Here is a 16,874-nt window from a genome sequence, read left to right on the forward strand (position 1 = left end):
AACTCATTATATGAACTAAACGAAAGCTTAAAGTTACTGGTGGTAGGACCTCTTGTGGGTCCACACGGGTAGGTACCACCGCCCTGCCTATTTCTGTCGTGAAGCAATAATGCGTTTCGGTTTGAAGGGTGGGGCAGCCGTTGTAACTATACTGAGACTTTGGAACATATATCTCGTTGTATATGTCTATGGACTCCGGTAACTACTTAACACCAGGTGGGCTGTGAGCTCGTCTACCCAGCAAGGTAATAAAAAATAAAAAGTGGAATAAAGTTTTTTTTTCACAACCTTTGCTTAGAAGTGGCGTCGCGGCCTGAGATCTTTTGGGAAAAGGAATCCACTTAAATTCTTAATTACGTCAGTAATGGCAGCATTAGGCTGCTTGTCCTTCGACCTAAGCAAATAAAGAACGAGTATCATGTTTACGTCCACTGAAACTTGAGTTTATTTCTCAAAATTACGTTTCGGTCATGACTAAACGCGAATGGTTTGATTTTAACCCCTAGAGCGCGAACCGTCGCGTCGATAGATCGACTTTCTATTGATGCGCATAAAGTGCGGAACGTCGGAATATTGAGTATTGCGCAGTTTCATCTATATATTAATACGTGAAGCAAAAACTTTGTATCCCTTTTTACGAAAATTGCGCGGACGGAGGAGTATGAAATTTTGCACACTTATAGAGAATATAGAGAAGAAGTGCACAATGCTAATATTTTTTTTAAATAATGCATAAAAGATACATTAAATCAATAAAGAAAACATTACACACACTACATAAAATGTATTTGACGCACACACGCATGCATACTATTTATTGTCAAACTTTTGTTCTTGGCGTCTGTGGTCAAATTGAGAATAGATTAAATATTGTTTGTCTTGGTTAATATTTTTTATAGTGGCGAAATTTGTAATTATAGAAGTATAAAATACAATCATAATAGTGTACAAACTTACAATTCCAATTAATTATAGTCGAATTTCGACTACTGCGGGACCTCTAGTTATAGGTATTAGGTATCGACCTGTACGGACGTATCTTATCGCGCACATGTATGTTTAATGTTTTTAATAACTTAATCACATTTATAAATAACCATTTAAAATTTGTTACTGTAAATTTAGCACTTATTTGTTTTATTTATGAAGTTAAATTTTTTTAAAGTAATTTTTGAGAAAAATCCTTTAGAATTTTTTGCAGAATATGTGAATATAAGCTCAGCACTAAACAAGTTAATGAAGTTATGATTTGATGTAAAAATTCGTTGACAAAATCCCATTTGCGCGTATGTAATCGAGGTTTTCATGGTAATAGTCTATTTGGTCAATAAACCATACCTTGTTATTATTATATCTTTTGAAGAATCAGATACATTTAGCATACGTTCCTAACAAGTAAAATATTTTTACACACCCCTCAGTAAATCAGTGAAATTTTTTACTTATTCGGTGGCGCAGTTGTTAGGGGCTCTGACTCTTGCGCCGGATCTCATGAGTTCGATTTCCACATCGGGCAAACATTGTGTGATGAACAGGCTTATTTCTCCTTGTATGGGTGTTTATCTATACTAATATTATAAAGAGTAAAAATTTGTTTGTTTGTTTGTATTGAATAGGCTCCGAAACTATTGAACCGATTTGAAAAATTATTTCACTGTTTTGAAGCTACACTATTCCCGAGTGACATAGGCTATAACCTTTTTTGAAAAAAATTAGGGATCCTTACTAAAACTCCAATAATGTAACCCAAGGTGTAAAAAAATTACCTAAAATATTCTTTATATCGCGTGCTCTGCGAAAACTATTGATGATAGAATAAAATAATGTACTACGACTTTGTAGAACACATTATTATTTACAAAAAGTATCGCGACAACATATGTCTAACTATTATAGTTATGCCGCAATAAGTGTTCTTTTATTTAAACAATAAAACAACGTCAAATATCGTTGAAATTTTTGTTAATGACCCGAGCGAAGCCGGAGCGGGTCGCTTGTTATCTATACATGTATATGACGGCTACGGCTGGCACCACGGTGTTTTCAAAATGATGACGTCAGCGTTGCTGACGCTATTCTCTTCATCATTATCATTGGCTTCCATAGTGACAGTAATTAAGACTCACTTTTCCAATGAATTCCATTTATTACATTTCAAGTGTACAACGATAAAAGCGGAGAGCTCCGCCTCAGTCGGCTGTTCCAGTCGGAATGTTTTTTGCGACAACAGTCACTCGTATTTATTATAAAAAGTAGGGGTAGCCTAATCATGAATTATCTAGCATACCTTCTTAAGCAGTTTTTGACATGCGTAACATCAAGGAAACAGCTAACTTTAACTATTTTTATAGTTAAATAAATTGTGACGTTGCGCCAACATATATTTAAACATATTGTACTGGTGGTAGGACCCCTTGTGAGTCCTTGCCACCACCACCACCGCCCTGCCTATTTCTGCCGTGAAGCAGTAATGCGTTTCGGTTTGAAGGTTGGGGCAGCCGTTGTAACTATACCTGATACCTTAGAACTTCTATCTCAAGGTGGGTGGCGCATTTACGTTGTAGATGCTTATGGGCTCCAGTAACCACTTAACACCAGGTGGGCTGTGAGCTCGTCCACCCAACTAAGCAATAAAAAAACGAAGCTGAAATCTTAAAATTCCATAAATTACCCGTAAGATATTATAACAGTGAAAAAATAAACAAGTTTCTGTTTGTTTAAGAATTAAAAGTGAGTGAAAATGTGAACACGAACTAGGGATACTAATGAATGGATATGTCGAAAATGGCGTCTAAGATTATGTGTCGTATTGAAGTGTGCGGTGATGAAGAAACTAAAAGCCGCCGTTAGGAAGTGGCGGAGGATGCGCTTCTTCCGGAAACGGGACGGTACGTACCATGTCCTAGTTTAAATTTATTTTTTAACTAGCGGCCCGCTCCGGCTTCGCTCGGGTCTTTATCAAAAATTTCAACGATATTTGACGTTGTTTTATTTTTTTAAATAAATTAATACTTATTGCAGCATAACTATAACAGTTAGACATATGCTGTCGCGACACTTTTTGTAAATAATAATGTGTTCTACAAAGTCGTGGTACATTATTTTATTCTATCATCAATAGTTTTCGCAGGGCACGTGATGTAAAGAATATTTTTACACCTTGGGTTACATTATTGGATTTTTAGTAAGGATCCCAAATTTTTTTCAAAAAAGATTATAGCCTATGTCACTCAAGAATAATATAGCGTCCAAAAAGTGAATGAATTTTTCAAATCGGTTCAGTAGTTTCGGAGCCTATTCAATACAAACAAACAAACAAATCTTTCCTCTTTATAATATTAGTATAGATTAGTATAGATTTCAGGTTTATTTTAATATTTTTAACAAAAGATAATATTTTGCTTAATTATATACTGAACTACATTGTTTCATTAAATTTGAAGAGAGGTCATTGATAGATCTCAGAGTCTTTTGTCAGTAGACAGTAGATTTTGGTCTTGGTTCTGATAAAGTTGGCAACCCTTGCTATATACCATGTACCTTCTAAAAAGGATACTACATACTTATGTAACTGGTGCATTATTATATATAAATCGTGTTTCTTGGCGACGACAATATCAAGGCGAGTGCAATATGTAGATAATAATTTTGAGTGTGGTCAAGGTTAATTTAATATATCGGTAGTTCGTTTTGTGGTTTTATTCCACAAAACTACGTAATCTCTTCGTTAATATAGCTCAAATCAACTTTACCGATTGCCTCCGTTTTATCCAGACAGGAAGCCGGAAATAGACATCCTTTGTCGCTTTATCTGAAATTTAATTTTAGTGATTATGCAACGCTTTGTTCAGTATTCTTGTTCAATTTCAGGATGAAATAATTTTATAGTTTTTTTATAAATTAATTTTAAAGACTTTTGTTTAATGGATTCTCACCATCAGTTTCACTGGAGTCACGCATAGACCGAAGACTGCGGGTAGGACGTTAGTAGCAGATATATCTATCTACCCTCCTTATGGTTCTTTTTGGGGTGTTGTCATTACAACTCGTTGACTTTGCCCGAGGCATAAATCTTATTTTAAATATAAAAGAAAGTCGTGTTAGTTAAACTATTTATAACTCAAGAACGAATGAGCTGATTTGGCTGAAAATTGGTGGGGAGGTAGCTTAGAACCAGGAGAAGTACATAGAATACTTTTTATCACATTCCCGTGGGACGGGACATAAAACGTGTTATAACAAAAACGCAACTGATATGGAATAACAAAACGCAACTGACAGCTAAACGTAATATATTCTATTGTTAATGTAGAATTTTGAAGTTAACCGTTTGATGTGTTTGAAACAAACCGTGTGGCGAAACAAAGTTCGCCGGGTCCACTATTTATAAATAAAGAAACATGTAAAAATATACCTTCATGAAATTACTTCGTATATATTACAAGTCCACCAAAATTTTCAATTGGGGTCTTTATTTTTCGAGTCGTGGTCGAGGCGGTAGGCCAACCCCACGTGAGGTCTACGGATTGTCGAGGCGGCTTACTCGCATTCCCGATCCTGCGGACAGAATGGAAAGCAGTCGACGTCGCCTAAAACACGAACTCGTGTCTCGAGGTGGGTAGCTATATGGTGTCGATATCTATCCTCCGGTGACCGCTTAACACCAAGCGTGCTATGAGCTGGTGCACCCCTCTAAGCGATGCGAAAAAAAACACAGTATTTTTACAGCAATGAGATGGAGTTAATGATCTGCTTTCGAAAAATAATTTGATATTATGTTCGCGAGAGTAAATTATGATGTTATCGCACACAGCGGGAGTTCGATACTTGGATAGATTTACGCATTACCATACGTGACTTGGAAAAGTCCAAACTATGTAAATTGCAAAATAGAAAATTAACTTAAACAAAAATGAGATCAAAAATCAGAACCGATTTTAATGAAATTTAAATGGGACCACTCGAAAAGTAACAGATTTCCGATACCCAAAAAAAAAAATGTTAGGTAACACATTAAAAAAAATACGTTCGAATTAAGAAAGAACCTTTCGTCACTAGCGACGGCTTCGACGAGAACGATGACCTGTGCTTGAGGTACCTAAAAGCACCGTTAGTAGGATCGGTAGGATGCGAAATGATGTGCTTAAGGCGACGTCAACTGCTTACCATTCGGTCCACAGGATCGGGTATGTAGCTACCGACGCCACGACAAGGGGTTTTTTGTGTCGCGCCGCTTTTTCAAAATGACGCACCGATGCCAACTGAAAATATTTAAGTACTGATGGATCGTTTGCGCACGAGATCTTTTCAGCTTATTTACTTTTTGTTTGTGCCCAATCACTTTCTTTGAGAATTGTTTTATGAATTACTTACAACAACGAAGAAAAGCGCTTGTGACTTCTGGCCCCGAAGCTTCATGCGGTAATGGTACTTATCTGAGTTACAGCCTCCCGTGGGACAACTAAAGTTTTACTGCTCACACTAGAACGTATATAAACGTTGATCCATTTAGTTTATGTTACGGCGAAACTGGTTTATTTCGCGTGCCACTAGATGATTAGTCCGTGGAAATTGTCGGCGTGAAGCATTTTGTAACAGCATATTATTATGTTAACGTATATATTTATGTGTGTGGTATTATTTTTACGCCAGTAGTCTGTGGACCACATACACGCGGAGAGCTTACAATGCCCTACGTGTCCAATATAATAATGCGTTTAGGATGATGTTGTCACTGCCGCGCTTTTGTAGTGCATCCACAATGTTTGCGACATCTCACACCGATGACTTCTTTGCAATAATGCGGAAGAGAAGTGCATCGTTATTGCGTCCAGTTCGTGGCAGTGGCAACAGTCTTTTAAGAATCATATCGAGCAAGATCTATAATCTAATCCTACTGCCTTTGCAGTAGGCACTTGGAAGGAGAAAAAAAAATATAATGGTATAAAATGTATATAATGATAGTTATGTGTTAGTTTTTTTTTTTAAGTTACTAACATAGATTATAAGTAATTATTACTAAATGATGTTATGGTTTTAAAAAAAAAAAAAACTGAAATAAAGTGTTAATAATAATAATAATAATAATTAGTAATGTGTCGAACTAAAAAGCTTGTAAACTCAATCGATCAAGTGGCGATTGAGCTTACAAGTAACATAAAAACAAACATGGTATTATTGAAGTTAATGAGGGCGTAAAACAATTTCCGCTGTATCAAAACGGCAATAAAACATTTGGTTAAGGTAAAATGATTTTTTTTTATCGTGAATAATAATACGAAACTGGTAGCGGGCCTCCGCATTCTCTGGAGTAATCATTTCTATTGGTTGGTATTCCTTTGCGAGTAATGCGAGGAAATGTTTCAAAAAAATAAATTATAATCGAATACGTTCTCCGTAGCAATAACTAACTCCACTACGTGTTTACATTAACAGAAATGGTATCTGATTACGCTGGGTATCATAGGATACCGAGAGGGCTGGTGGTCGTGGCGCCGACGACCATCGGTCCGGCGTCCTGAGGGGGAGGGTGATGGGAGAGATGTGGTCCGCACTAAACGCTTCACTTTCCCCCTCTGCCTCTTCATGAGTTCTGTCTCATGCGAGGTTTGGACGTTGGTTGTTGAGCGACAGGAGGTTTTAGTCAGTTCGGCGATTTCCTCCTGACAAAAAAAAAATAGGATGGAAGAATTGGCCAAATGCCTGAATCGCGCTAATGAAAATGACAGATTTTCAAAATTCTACAAAATCGGGACAGTCACATCGGCCTGAATACTAATCAATAATTATAAACATAACTAGCTGACCCGGCAGACTTCGTAGTGCCTCAATCGATAAATAAAAGACAAAAGGAATCCGTCCGATGGGGGACACATCAAAGGACAAACAAAATTGTTATTTTTATTTAATTCCGAGCATTTTCATATTTAAACCTTCTCTGGACTTCGACAAATAATTCAAGACCAAAATTAGCCAAATCGGTGCAGCCGTTCTCGAGTTTTAGCGAGACTAACGAACAGCAATTCATTTTTATATGTATAAATACATAGATTACAAAATTTGTCTTACGTTTGTGTTGTATTATTAAACATCGCTTAAATCGTGAATTTAAAATACCAACGATTTTCAAACAAAAAGACCCTTAAAGTCGAAACTTCGTTGTGTTGCTACGAAAAGATCGCACACCAATTAACTCAAGTGGTCTTTTGTCAGCAGACTTGTCGAGGCAAGTGTCGACGGAACCCGCTCCATCGACGTCAAGCACTCCCCACCACCACCCGAGACCTCCGCCAGAATTAATGCAGTTGGTAAGGTTTACTGTTATCTGATTTAGCACCTCGACTAAATTACCATATGGAAACGGTGTATTTATTGCAAAAATAAATTTTTTATTGCTTAGATCGGTGGACGAGCTCACAACCCACCTGGTGTTAAGTGGTTACTGGAGCCCATAGACATCTACAACGTTAATGCGCCACCCACCTCGAGATATAAGTTCTAAGGTCTCAGTATAGTTACAACGGCTGCCCCACCGTTCAATCCGAAACGAATTGCTGCTTCACGGCAGAAATGGGCGGGGTGGTGGTACCTACCCGTGCGGATTCACAAGAGGTCCTACCACCAGTAAAAATTTGACGTCACTAAATCTGTTTTTATTTTCTATAGCCTTTTAAAAGGGTGCGCCATTATTAGATTACAACAAACTGGGTTTTAATTTCGGGGTTGAAGACTGAACTAGGTAGCGCCACGCACTTTTCGTAACATATTCAATTATCCGTCATTCTCAGCGTTTAGGACGCCACTGTTAGCAGCATCCATAAAAAATCTAATGATATGTTTACGCGCTGCAATTCGGGATAAATAAATATTCTAACGAAGTACAATTTAAAACTGCATTAACTCTTAGAACACTTAACGAGCACTGTAAAATTCTCAATTCGCTTCTTCCACTTCGCTTCAGGTAATCCGTTCGCTGTTTCGCTTCGAGTAGTTCCGATTACTAATTGACTTCGTGCTATCTCTGTAACGCTTTTATAATCGATAAGAGATCCCTAGATTTATCGAGAACATTCTGGGCAAGTGGAATAGCTTCGACGTGTGTTTCCGCTATCTGACAATAGATGGCGTTGTACTTATCGAGCGTTCTCGATGTTAATAGTTCCTTTGATATTCGTTTCTGCTATTCGGCGATAGATGGTGTTACTCTTACAGGCGGCGTAACAATATATAGCAGTCTAGTCGCGTACTGACAAGGTAATAAATATAAATAGATAGAACTTACAGCGTTACGCAAGAAAAACGCAACCTACTGGTGGTAGGACGTGTTGCGAGTCCACACGGGTAGGTACCACCACCCTGCCTATTTCTGCCGTGAAGCAGTAATGCGTTTACGGTTTGCAGGGTGGGGCAGCCGTAGTTAAAAGTGAGACCTTACAACTTATGTCTCAAGATTGGTGGCAGCATTTACGTTGTAGGTGTCTATGGGCTATGGTAACCTCTTAATGTCAGGTGGGCCATGAGCTCGTTCAACCATCTAAGCAATAAGAAAAATAATTAAAAAAAAACAAGAAGTAGTTTCTAAGAAATAGTTGCTTTCATTGGCAGATCGCAGAGGGCTTTGTTAATAAGCAGAAGATCTTGGTTTCTAATCAAGCTGGCCACCCCTGATAAATAAATAGATAATTAAGTTTATCCTACGAAATGCGAATGCTAATACCCATTCAAGACACAAACAGAGCATGGGTATCTTTCGCGATGGAAAGTTTTCTTTCTAAGTAGGATGAAAACTTAGCTTCATACGGTCTGAGCCTTTTATTGTGTAGTGTACAGCTGTTTGGACTAATTTTGTCGCTGTCTTGTTGGATATTATTTTTTTATCAACATTGGACCAGCTCGGCCCCGTCATGCTGAGCTGTGTGAGGCTAAAACCTTTACAATTAGAATCGGATTTTGTTATGGGTTTTAATTTTCTTCCATGCTTGTTATGTAATGTTCTTGTTTCTGATAATTATTTTCACGGTGATGGAATAGCATCGCGTAATAAAAATGATGAAACGATTTGCGTAATTACTGGTGGTAGAGCGTCTGTGTGAATTCTATCGTGAAGCTGTAATGGGTTTCGGTTTGAAAGGCGGGGCAGGCATTGTAATATAATAGTGACATTTAAAACTTATCTCTAGGGGCTCCAGTATTTACTTAACAGCAGAAGGGTAATGAGTTCGTCTCCTAAAAACAAAAAATAAAAATCTGTTTGTTCAATAAACTGTACAAACCTACTAATTAAATATTACTATCGTTTCTACTTTTAGCAATTTACTACTTTATCTTACGACTATTTAAGGTATTGAACAATTGGCGGTTTTTTTTTCAATAGCCCAATAAATGCGATGGATTTAACGTAAACATGGCGCAAAATTATAATATTTCCAGCAGGGGACGTCTGTGGGCTGAAAGATAGAAGAAGATATATTGTTACGCCGGTAAGAGTAACGCCATCTATCGCCGAAACGCTGAAACGAATATCTTCCACGATGAAGGAATAACATCGTGCATTAAAAATCAAACCCGCAAAATTATAATTTGCGTAATTACTGGTGGTAGGACCTCTTGTGAGTCCGCACGGGTAGGTACCACCGCCCCGCCTATTTCTGCCGTGAAGCAGTAATGCGTTTCGGTTTGAAGGGTGGGGCAGCCGTTGTGACTATACTGAGACCTTAGAACTATATCTCAAGGTGTGTGGCGCATTTACGTTGTAGATGTCTATGGGCTCCAGTAACCACTTAATACCAGGTGGGCTGTGAGCTCGTCCACAAATCTAAGCAATAAAAAAAACAAAGGTACTCGTAACATCGAGCAATATCGAGAAGTACAACGCCATCTATTGTCAGATAGCGGTAACATACAATACTTGACTTGTGTGGAATATTCTCGATAATTCTAGGAATGTCTAGCGCGTAACAATACATAATATGCATAATCAAGCAACAGTCATATGTGTCTAATAAACTGTCAAAATTATGTGATGTTTCGGTAAAAGAAAAATAAAAGTTGTGAAACTTACACAATAATATAACGGGTTATTTATAAATCGACTATTATGCAGCAATGTCTAATTTAAACAAATCCCTGTGTATTAAGAATAGCAATAAATTATCGAAGTTGCTATAAAACTTAAGAAGGCGCTGTTTAAGCAACTCAACATTTCGTGGTTGTGAATTTTATATTTACATTTTTGTTTAAGCAGTTTTGGGGTTTTAATGTCACATGTTTAAAAACAAAATTCATTGTTTCATGTTTTTAAAGGTCACGGAACCATCGATTTCCTGAACAAGTTTTATTCTTATTTTAATCATTGTATTTTCAAAGTAAAGAGCATTTATTGCGTTCACAGGAACAAGACGAAACACAAAGGCTTAGAGAGCAACATCTTAGGCAGTACGCCTTCTTCCAACTGAGGGTTCATTTAAAAAGAGGACAAAATCTGTTGGCAATGGACAAAAATGGTAAAATGACATTTGAGAGATGAACGCACACACACACACGTGCGTTTGAGTATACACTTTTTTGGAATAAAAACAAACAAAAAAAAACTTTATGACTCCTAGATGCTCCGTGATTTTAATACTACAATCTAGCGGTTGAGAATGTGTTACGATATTTTTAAATACTTACTTCATTTTTATAATGAAATGTCTCCAAAAAAGTAGATCCTCATTACATATTACTCCACTTAAAGAACACACACACTTGCACTAGATAACTTTCATGTTCGTGTAATACAATAAAAATAAAAAATAAAATATCAAGTCTTCTATTAAGTAGATAATAAAGAATAAGAATAATAAAAAATAACTTTTGGTTTAAATAATTGGAAAAGTAAGATGTCTTATCCAAGCATTGACAATCATTAGAATCTAATATCAATTAGGTATTATTTATTTGCAAGTTTTACGGATTTAAACTCCATTCAAAGAAATTTGTTTAGGAGTAGTCATGTCACAGCTAATACTTGACTATTGATTGTTTAGTATTATTAAAAAAATTCTAATTAAAATTATTTATTATTTCTAATTAAACTAATTTCAACAGCAACACTGCATCTGCACAGGCAACACCAAGGCATTCCACATTATAAACTTAAAACACAATTTCTTTTATTATTCAAATGTTATTGTTAATCTCGTCCGTCTGCTGGCCCGCCTCAGGCTGGACGAAGACACTTCGGCCTACAGTAATAAAAAAAAAATAAAAAAAATCGCATATAATTTATAGAATAAATATTAAATAGGTTTTTTTTTATCTATCTTCGAATAAAAATTTCGTATAAAAAAGAATTTTAATTTTGAAATGTTACGTGTTCCTAAGAATGTGAAGAAAAAGGAAAGGTAAAAAAAGAAGAAAGTGGTTATGATTTTAAAATTAACATATTTGCTTCACTACACATCCTCATAAACACACTACACAATGTTTTGGCTATTATTTTGCACGTTATTTGATTTATCTACATTTATAATTTATTACCCAACCGCTTGGCTTCGGCTTTTAGAATCCAAATTAAGCTACAAGGCTCACTTTGAAAACACATCAAATATTAAGTAGTATCTACTACAATTTTAACTAGTATAGCTTAGATATCTAATAGGTTCAAATTTTTTTTTTTTTGGAACTACTAGTAATTGGGAACAATAAATCAAAAGAATACGATTGATCACTTAAGGGTCCACTTTCTTGTTGGGTCTAAGTAATATAAGACTTTGTAATTAATATATTACTATAGTCACATTTACATAACTAAATTGGGGCAATATTGTTGCCTTAGCAATAATGCGACGCCAAAAATTGATATTTTAAGTAAATATACATACATATATGGTATATGTTTAGTGTATTTTTGTGTCTAATTTGGTTTTTCCACTGGTCCTCCTAAGAGCTGAAAATATTTTACGAATATCTTAAAGATCAATCGACAATACTCATCGTGCTATTAGTAGCAAGCAAAAGCGATACCTAGTCTAGCTACCTAGTATCCTCAAGCTGGCTTCTAGAGTTCTGATTTATTTCGGCTTTTTATCTAATTTGGGTTTTTGTGGGTTCCAAAAACAGGATTGTTATCAGGAACAAGCGACCCGTACGTGAAATTCAAAGCCGGCGGAAGACTATTGCACAAATCAAGAATAGTTTACAGAGATCTGAATCCTGTTTGGGATGAATGTTTTACGGTGCCGGTTGAAGATCCCTTCCAGCCTGTGCAGATTAAGGTGAGACGAGAAGATGACAGAGGTTCTGATTTTTTTTTGTTTCGTTCAACCAAACTTTCATTTGCTTTCGGGTGCCTTAACAACGCCACCTGCTGAAATAGCTTTAGTGTTATTGTGTCTTTAAAGCAGTTAGTTGCTCTCAAAAAATGATATTATTATTCGCCAATAGATGTCGAGAAGAGTCAGAAAGTTGATTATTGAAAACACGAATAATACACCATTTTCTGAAAAGCTAGATCGATTTATCGCCCCCCAAATCCCTTGTATACTAAATTTTATGAAAATCGTTGGAGCCGTTTCCGAGATTCAGATTATGTATATACCTATATATACAACAACAATTGCTCGCTTAAAGGTATAAGATTTATTTATTAGTGTTTTCGGGCACCCACTCTAACCGGCGCCATCTAGGCGGGCTTCGGACAGTCTGCCGACCGAGAGGGCTGGTGGTCGTGGCGCCGACGACCGCCAGTCCGGCGTCCCGAGCGGGAGGGTGATGGGAGAGATGTGCTCCGCACTAAACGCTTCACTTTCCCCCCTTTGCCTTGTCATGAGTTCTGTCTCATGCGAGGTTTGGACGTTGGTTGTTGAGCGACAGGAGGTTTTAGTCAGTTCGACTCTGACATACCCCGCCCAGTATCCCCAGAAAAGGGCGGAAGATCGGCGATTTCCTACTGAAAAAAAAAAAAAAGTGTTTTCGGGCAGACTGGCTTATAGCTCTTAAAATGCTCGAGTTAAGTGCTCTGAGGAATTGTTTGAAATGATTCCATCATCTCGATTTTATTATCACAACGCCCGCCACCGGAGTAGAGTTCATCCATACTACAACTGCGTTCATCCACAGTGCGTTTCCAGAGATCTTTTTTGCAACGTACCATCCGGTTTTTGAATGACCTCCCCTACACGGTGTTTCCCGAGCGCTATGACACGTCCTTCTTAAAACGAGGCTCTTGGCATTGCTGAAGTCCATGGGCGACATAGCCACTCACCATTAGGTAGGCCGTATGCTCGTCTACCTACAAGCGCAATAAAAAAAAGTTATAAAAGACACAGGCAGCAGAATCGGTAAAAATCGTGTTGCCACCGCGGATTTGAGACAATGATTTGGGACCGCGGGGTTTGTCGGTGTTGCCTTTCTGGCTAAGTCGGGTTGATTGCACATACAACCGGTCCCCGAGGTAACAAGCTACCCCCGGGTAAATGAGTACACAGATACTAACGCTGTAATCTAGTAGTAGTACGAAGATTCACGGCTAATAGGGCGCATTGAGAGATATACATGTAGATACCACTTTATTATTTTTGTCGTTACAGCCCTGGGTTTTGGCTTTCGGGCTTTTTTTTTAAACAGATGCGCTATACTGTTGAATTTTCGACTGCAATATTTATGAGGCAACATAATTACATTTCATTTGCTAAACGCTCTTGATGTGTAAGTAAATTTCGAGTCGAAAGAGTAACAGGCCAACATAATTACGTTTGATTAAATCCCTGCCTCAATTAAGGACCCTAATTTTCAATTCAGAATGACTTCATTCAGTCTGTAATTCGTTCATCTGGTCAGAGAATTGAAGCGAAAACATCGTATCGTCTACAATAATCATTCAAAGTAAACACGATGCTCTCATAGCATGAATAAAATTGAATATTTAAGGCTTGAAGAGGTAGAATTGATTTCAAATGAGTCTCTAAATTCTAAGTACCCCACTTGGCGAGTATCCACCGCTAACTGATTTACAAGTATCATTTATTTGTACAATGCGAGTCATTCGCGTGAGATACTTTTTAAAATTTGTTTATTTATATAGATAACTAGCTTTTGCCCGCGACTTTGTCCGCGTGGAATAGTTACTTTGGCATAACGCTAAATTTTACCCGCCTCTTCATTTACGTAGAAAGTGAAAATATTTTTGAATAATTGAATGTTAAGGAGTTATTTTACCAAAATCACGACTTTTTAACCGACTTGCATCAGTCTTAGCGCGATGTTATATAGCCTATAGCCTTTCTCGGTAAATGGGCTATCTAACAGTGAAAGAATTTTTCAAATCGGACCAGTAGCTCCTGAGATTAGCGCGTTCAAACAAACAAACTCTTCAGCTTTATAATATTAGTATAGATAACTGATTCTAATTATACTATCATTCCTCAACTAATACAAATGTGAAATTTAATATATATACATAATTCGGCGCTTGAAAGGCAAACGTGACTAAGCGACAATAACTGCTTTGTACATAAATGATAGGCAATAACCATATTCGATGCGCAAAAAAAAATATTTCAAGGTCTATTAAAATGATTTTAATCCTACAGCTAGATTCGTAAAAATAGATTTTTTTCAGGTATTTCAACTTTAAATTAGTCTACTGTAAAGTTCACGCATTGTCGCTTAGTCACGTTTGCCTTTCAAGCGTCGAATTATTATGGGTAAAAAGTGGTAATTTGATTAATTCGAATCTCCCCTCAGGTCTTCGATTACGATTGGGGCCTGCAAGACGATTTCATGGGCTCGTGCAATCTAGACCTGACAGCGTTAGAGCTCGGAAGGATGCAAGACCTGGTCCTTTGCTTGAGAGACCCGAACAAGCCGCACCAGGATATGGGAGAAATCGTTCTGAACGTTACTCTTTGGCCAAAATCACAGGAAGACAAGGATCAGGTAAGAGTTTGTATGTGTGCGTATGTGTATATCGGATTTATTCTGGTTTAGAAAATACTTTAAAGATTGAAGAAAGAGAAAGAGGTTTTTCAGTTGTAGCATTCTTTGTTTCTTCATTTCAGAGACTAGCTGATGTCTATCGATAGCTTGTAGCCATTAATTTAAATTTAATTTTACTGGTGGTAGGACCTCATATGAGTGCGAACGGGTAGGTACCACCACCCCGCCTATTTCTGCCGTGAAGCAGTAATGCGTTTCGGCTTGAAGGGTGGGGCAGCCGTTGTAACTATACTGATACCTTAGAACTTATATCTCAAGGTGGGCGGCGCATTTACGTTGTAAATGTCTATGGGCTCCAGTCACCACTTAACACCAGGTGGGCTGTGAGCTCGTCCACCCAATAAATAAAAAAATAAATGAAAAAATTTACATACATGACTTAAGTTATTTAGCGAAGAGTGCATTCACCGCTCAGAAGGTGGATCTTAGCTGCATCAGTTACTTCAATACGATAGTGTGAAATGGTATTAAATTTTATGTTCCATTTTTAGGCATGGTTAAAGAAATACACTATCGACCATTTCAAAGAAACGTCGGTAATAATAAAAGCTATTATGTTTAAGCGACATTTTTGAAACTTTACAGGAGAGACATATAAATTTAAGAATTTGGAAAAAATATCATAACAAAACTACTTATTCAACTATTGGAATGCAGTAAACTTAATTGAAGTTTAATTAATAACATCGAATCGTTGATGCGAATACCAAATAAAACCCCTTATTTTCTAGTATAATACTGAGGTAGAATAAAAATATAACAACCGGATGATAAAAGTAAAAAAAGAATGTGCCACATTTTTTTCACACTTTTTTAGTGGCGGTCAAAGTTTTACGTCATACAATCTTATCAGCTGACGCCCACCCAAAAGCCTCTGGCGTGTGAAATCACGAACATAGCCGTCTGTATTTAGAGATGTTTCGAAACAATAACTTTGAAGAGGTTTGTTTGTTTTTTTTTTTTCCTAAATTTGGAACGTTTAATGATAAAAATTAATTTAGACGTAGGTATTCAGAAACTGTGACTTAATCGATGCGTGGGGAAATATGGAATTAGTAAATAAATTATGTTGAAGTACTCTTTTATGATTCTGTAGCTAGTGGAAAAATATCCGCGTTGAATACACCAGTTTGTACCGAGTCAGTCTAATAATTTTTGAAGGTCGTGTCTAGTTTGAAGACTCTTTTGAAGTGTTCTTTGACCACCACGTGTCACAATCTTCGGCAGTCTGTAGTGCTTTAAGTATAGGCATGCCAGCGAACATTGTCAGTTTTTACCAGCGAGGAGGGCCATAGACTTTAGAAGATAAGGAAGATACGAATAAGGCAGAAAAAATATTACTCTTTTTTCTATTTTTTTTTTATTACTTAGATTGGTGGACGAGCTCACAGCCCACCTGGTGTTAAGTGGTTACTGGAGCCCATAGACATTTACAACGTAAATGCGCCACCCACCTTGAGATATTAGTTCTAAGATGTCAGTATAGTTACAACGGCTGCCCTACCCTTCAGACCGAAACGCATTACTGCTTCACGGCAGAAGTAGGTAAGGCGGTGGTACCTACCCGTGCGGACTCACAAGAGGTCCTACCACCATCACTCTTACATAAATCTAAAGTTGTCAAGATAGCTATACACTCCTAGTCATTAAAGGTTTAATTTTTAATTGAGAATCGTCTTTATGACATGTTTTATAGATAAACAAACTAATTATTATCAGCGAAACAACTAAAACACGTCGCACGTCGCCACACCAGAACAAAACCATTTCAGGTTTTACGAGCACAATGAATAATGTGATTTATGAGTGACTCAGTTGTATATACCGAATGAATGCCATATTTAATATCTTTATACGCTTGAAATTAGAACCTTTGATTGCGCCTTCAGACGCCA

General features: G+C 37.1%; 1 protein-coding gene and 1 long non-coding RNA gene across 17 annotated transcripts in view; one reads left to right on the plus strand and one right to left on the minus strand.

Annotated features, from left to right (window-relative positions):
* LOC119630748 (uncharacterized) overlaps positions 1–5,934 on the minus strand; it is a 44,034-nt gene extending 38,100 nt beyond the window's left edge. The window contains exons 1-3 of one of the 4 annotated variants that reach the window (XR_009976959.1): positions 5,374–5,934; positions 3,936–4,557; positions 3,753–3,811 (exon numbers count right to left, since the gene is read on the minus strand). This is a non-coding gene — a long non-coding RNA (uncharacterized LOC119630748). Of the gene's footprint in view, positions 1–3,752; positions 3,812–3,935 lie in introns of all 4 variants that reach the window. The other 3 variants (XR_009976958.1, XR_009976956.1, XR_009976957.1) reach the window with 3 other exon arrangements.
* Positions 1–16,874, plus strand: part of LOC101738650 (multiple C2 and transmembrane domain-containing protein) — a 133,072-nt gene that overhangs the window by 77,997 nt on the left and 38,201 nt on the right. For 4 of the 13 annotated variants that reach the window (XM_062676795.1, XM_062676794.1, XM_062676793.1 and 1 more), the window contains exons 2-6: positions 2,723–2,888; positions 7,213–7,307; positions 10,391–10,502; positions 12,103–12,257; positions 14,728–14,919. In XM_062676795.1, the coding sequence (XP_062532779.1) occupies positions 2,825–2,888; positions 7,213–7,307; positions 10,391–10,502; positions 12,103–12,257; positions 14,728–14,919 (618 nt within the window). In that variant the 5' untranslated portion in view covers positions 2,723–2,824. Of the gene's footprint in view, positions 1–2,312; positions 2,489–2,526; positions 2,889–7,212; positions 7,308–10,390; positions 10,503–12,102; positions 12,258–14,727; positions 14,920–16,874 lie in introns of those variants that run through there. The other 9 variants (XM_062676790.1, XM_062676803.1, XM_062676797.1 and 6 more) reach the window with 8 other exon arrangements.

This window comes from Bombyx mori, chromosome 28 (assembly GCF_030269925.1).
Source record: "Bombyx mori chromosome 28, ASM3026992v2".
NCBI classification, from domain to species: domain Eukaryota; kingdom Metazoa; phylum Arthropoda; class Insecta; order Lepidoptera; family Bombycidae; genus Bombyx; species Bombyx mori.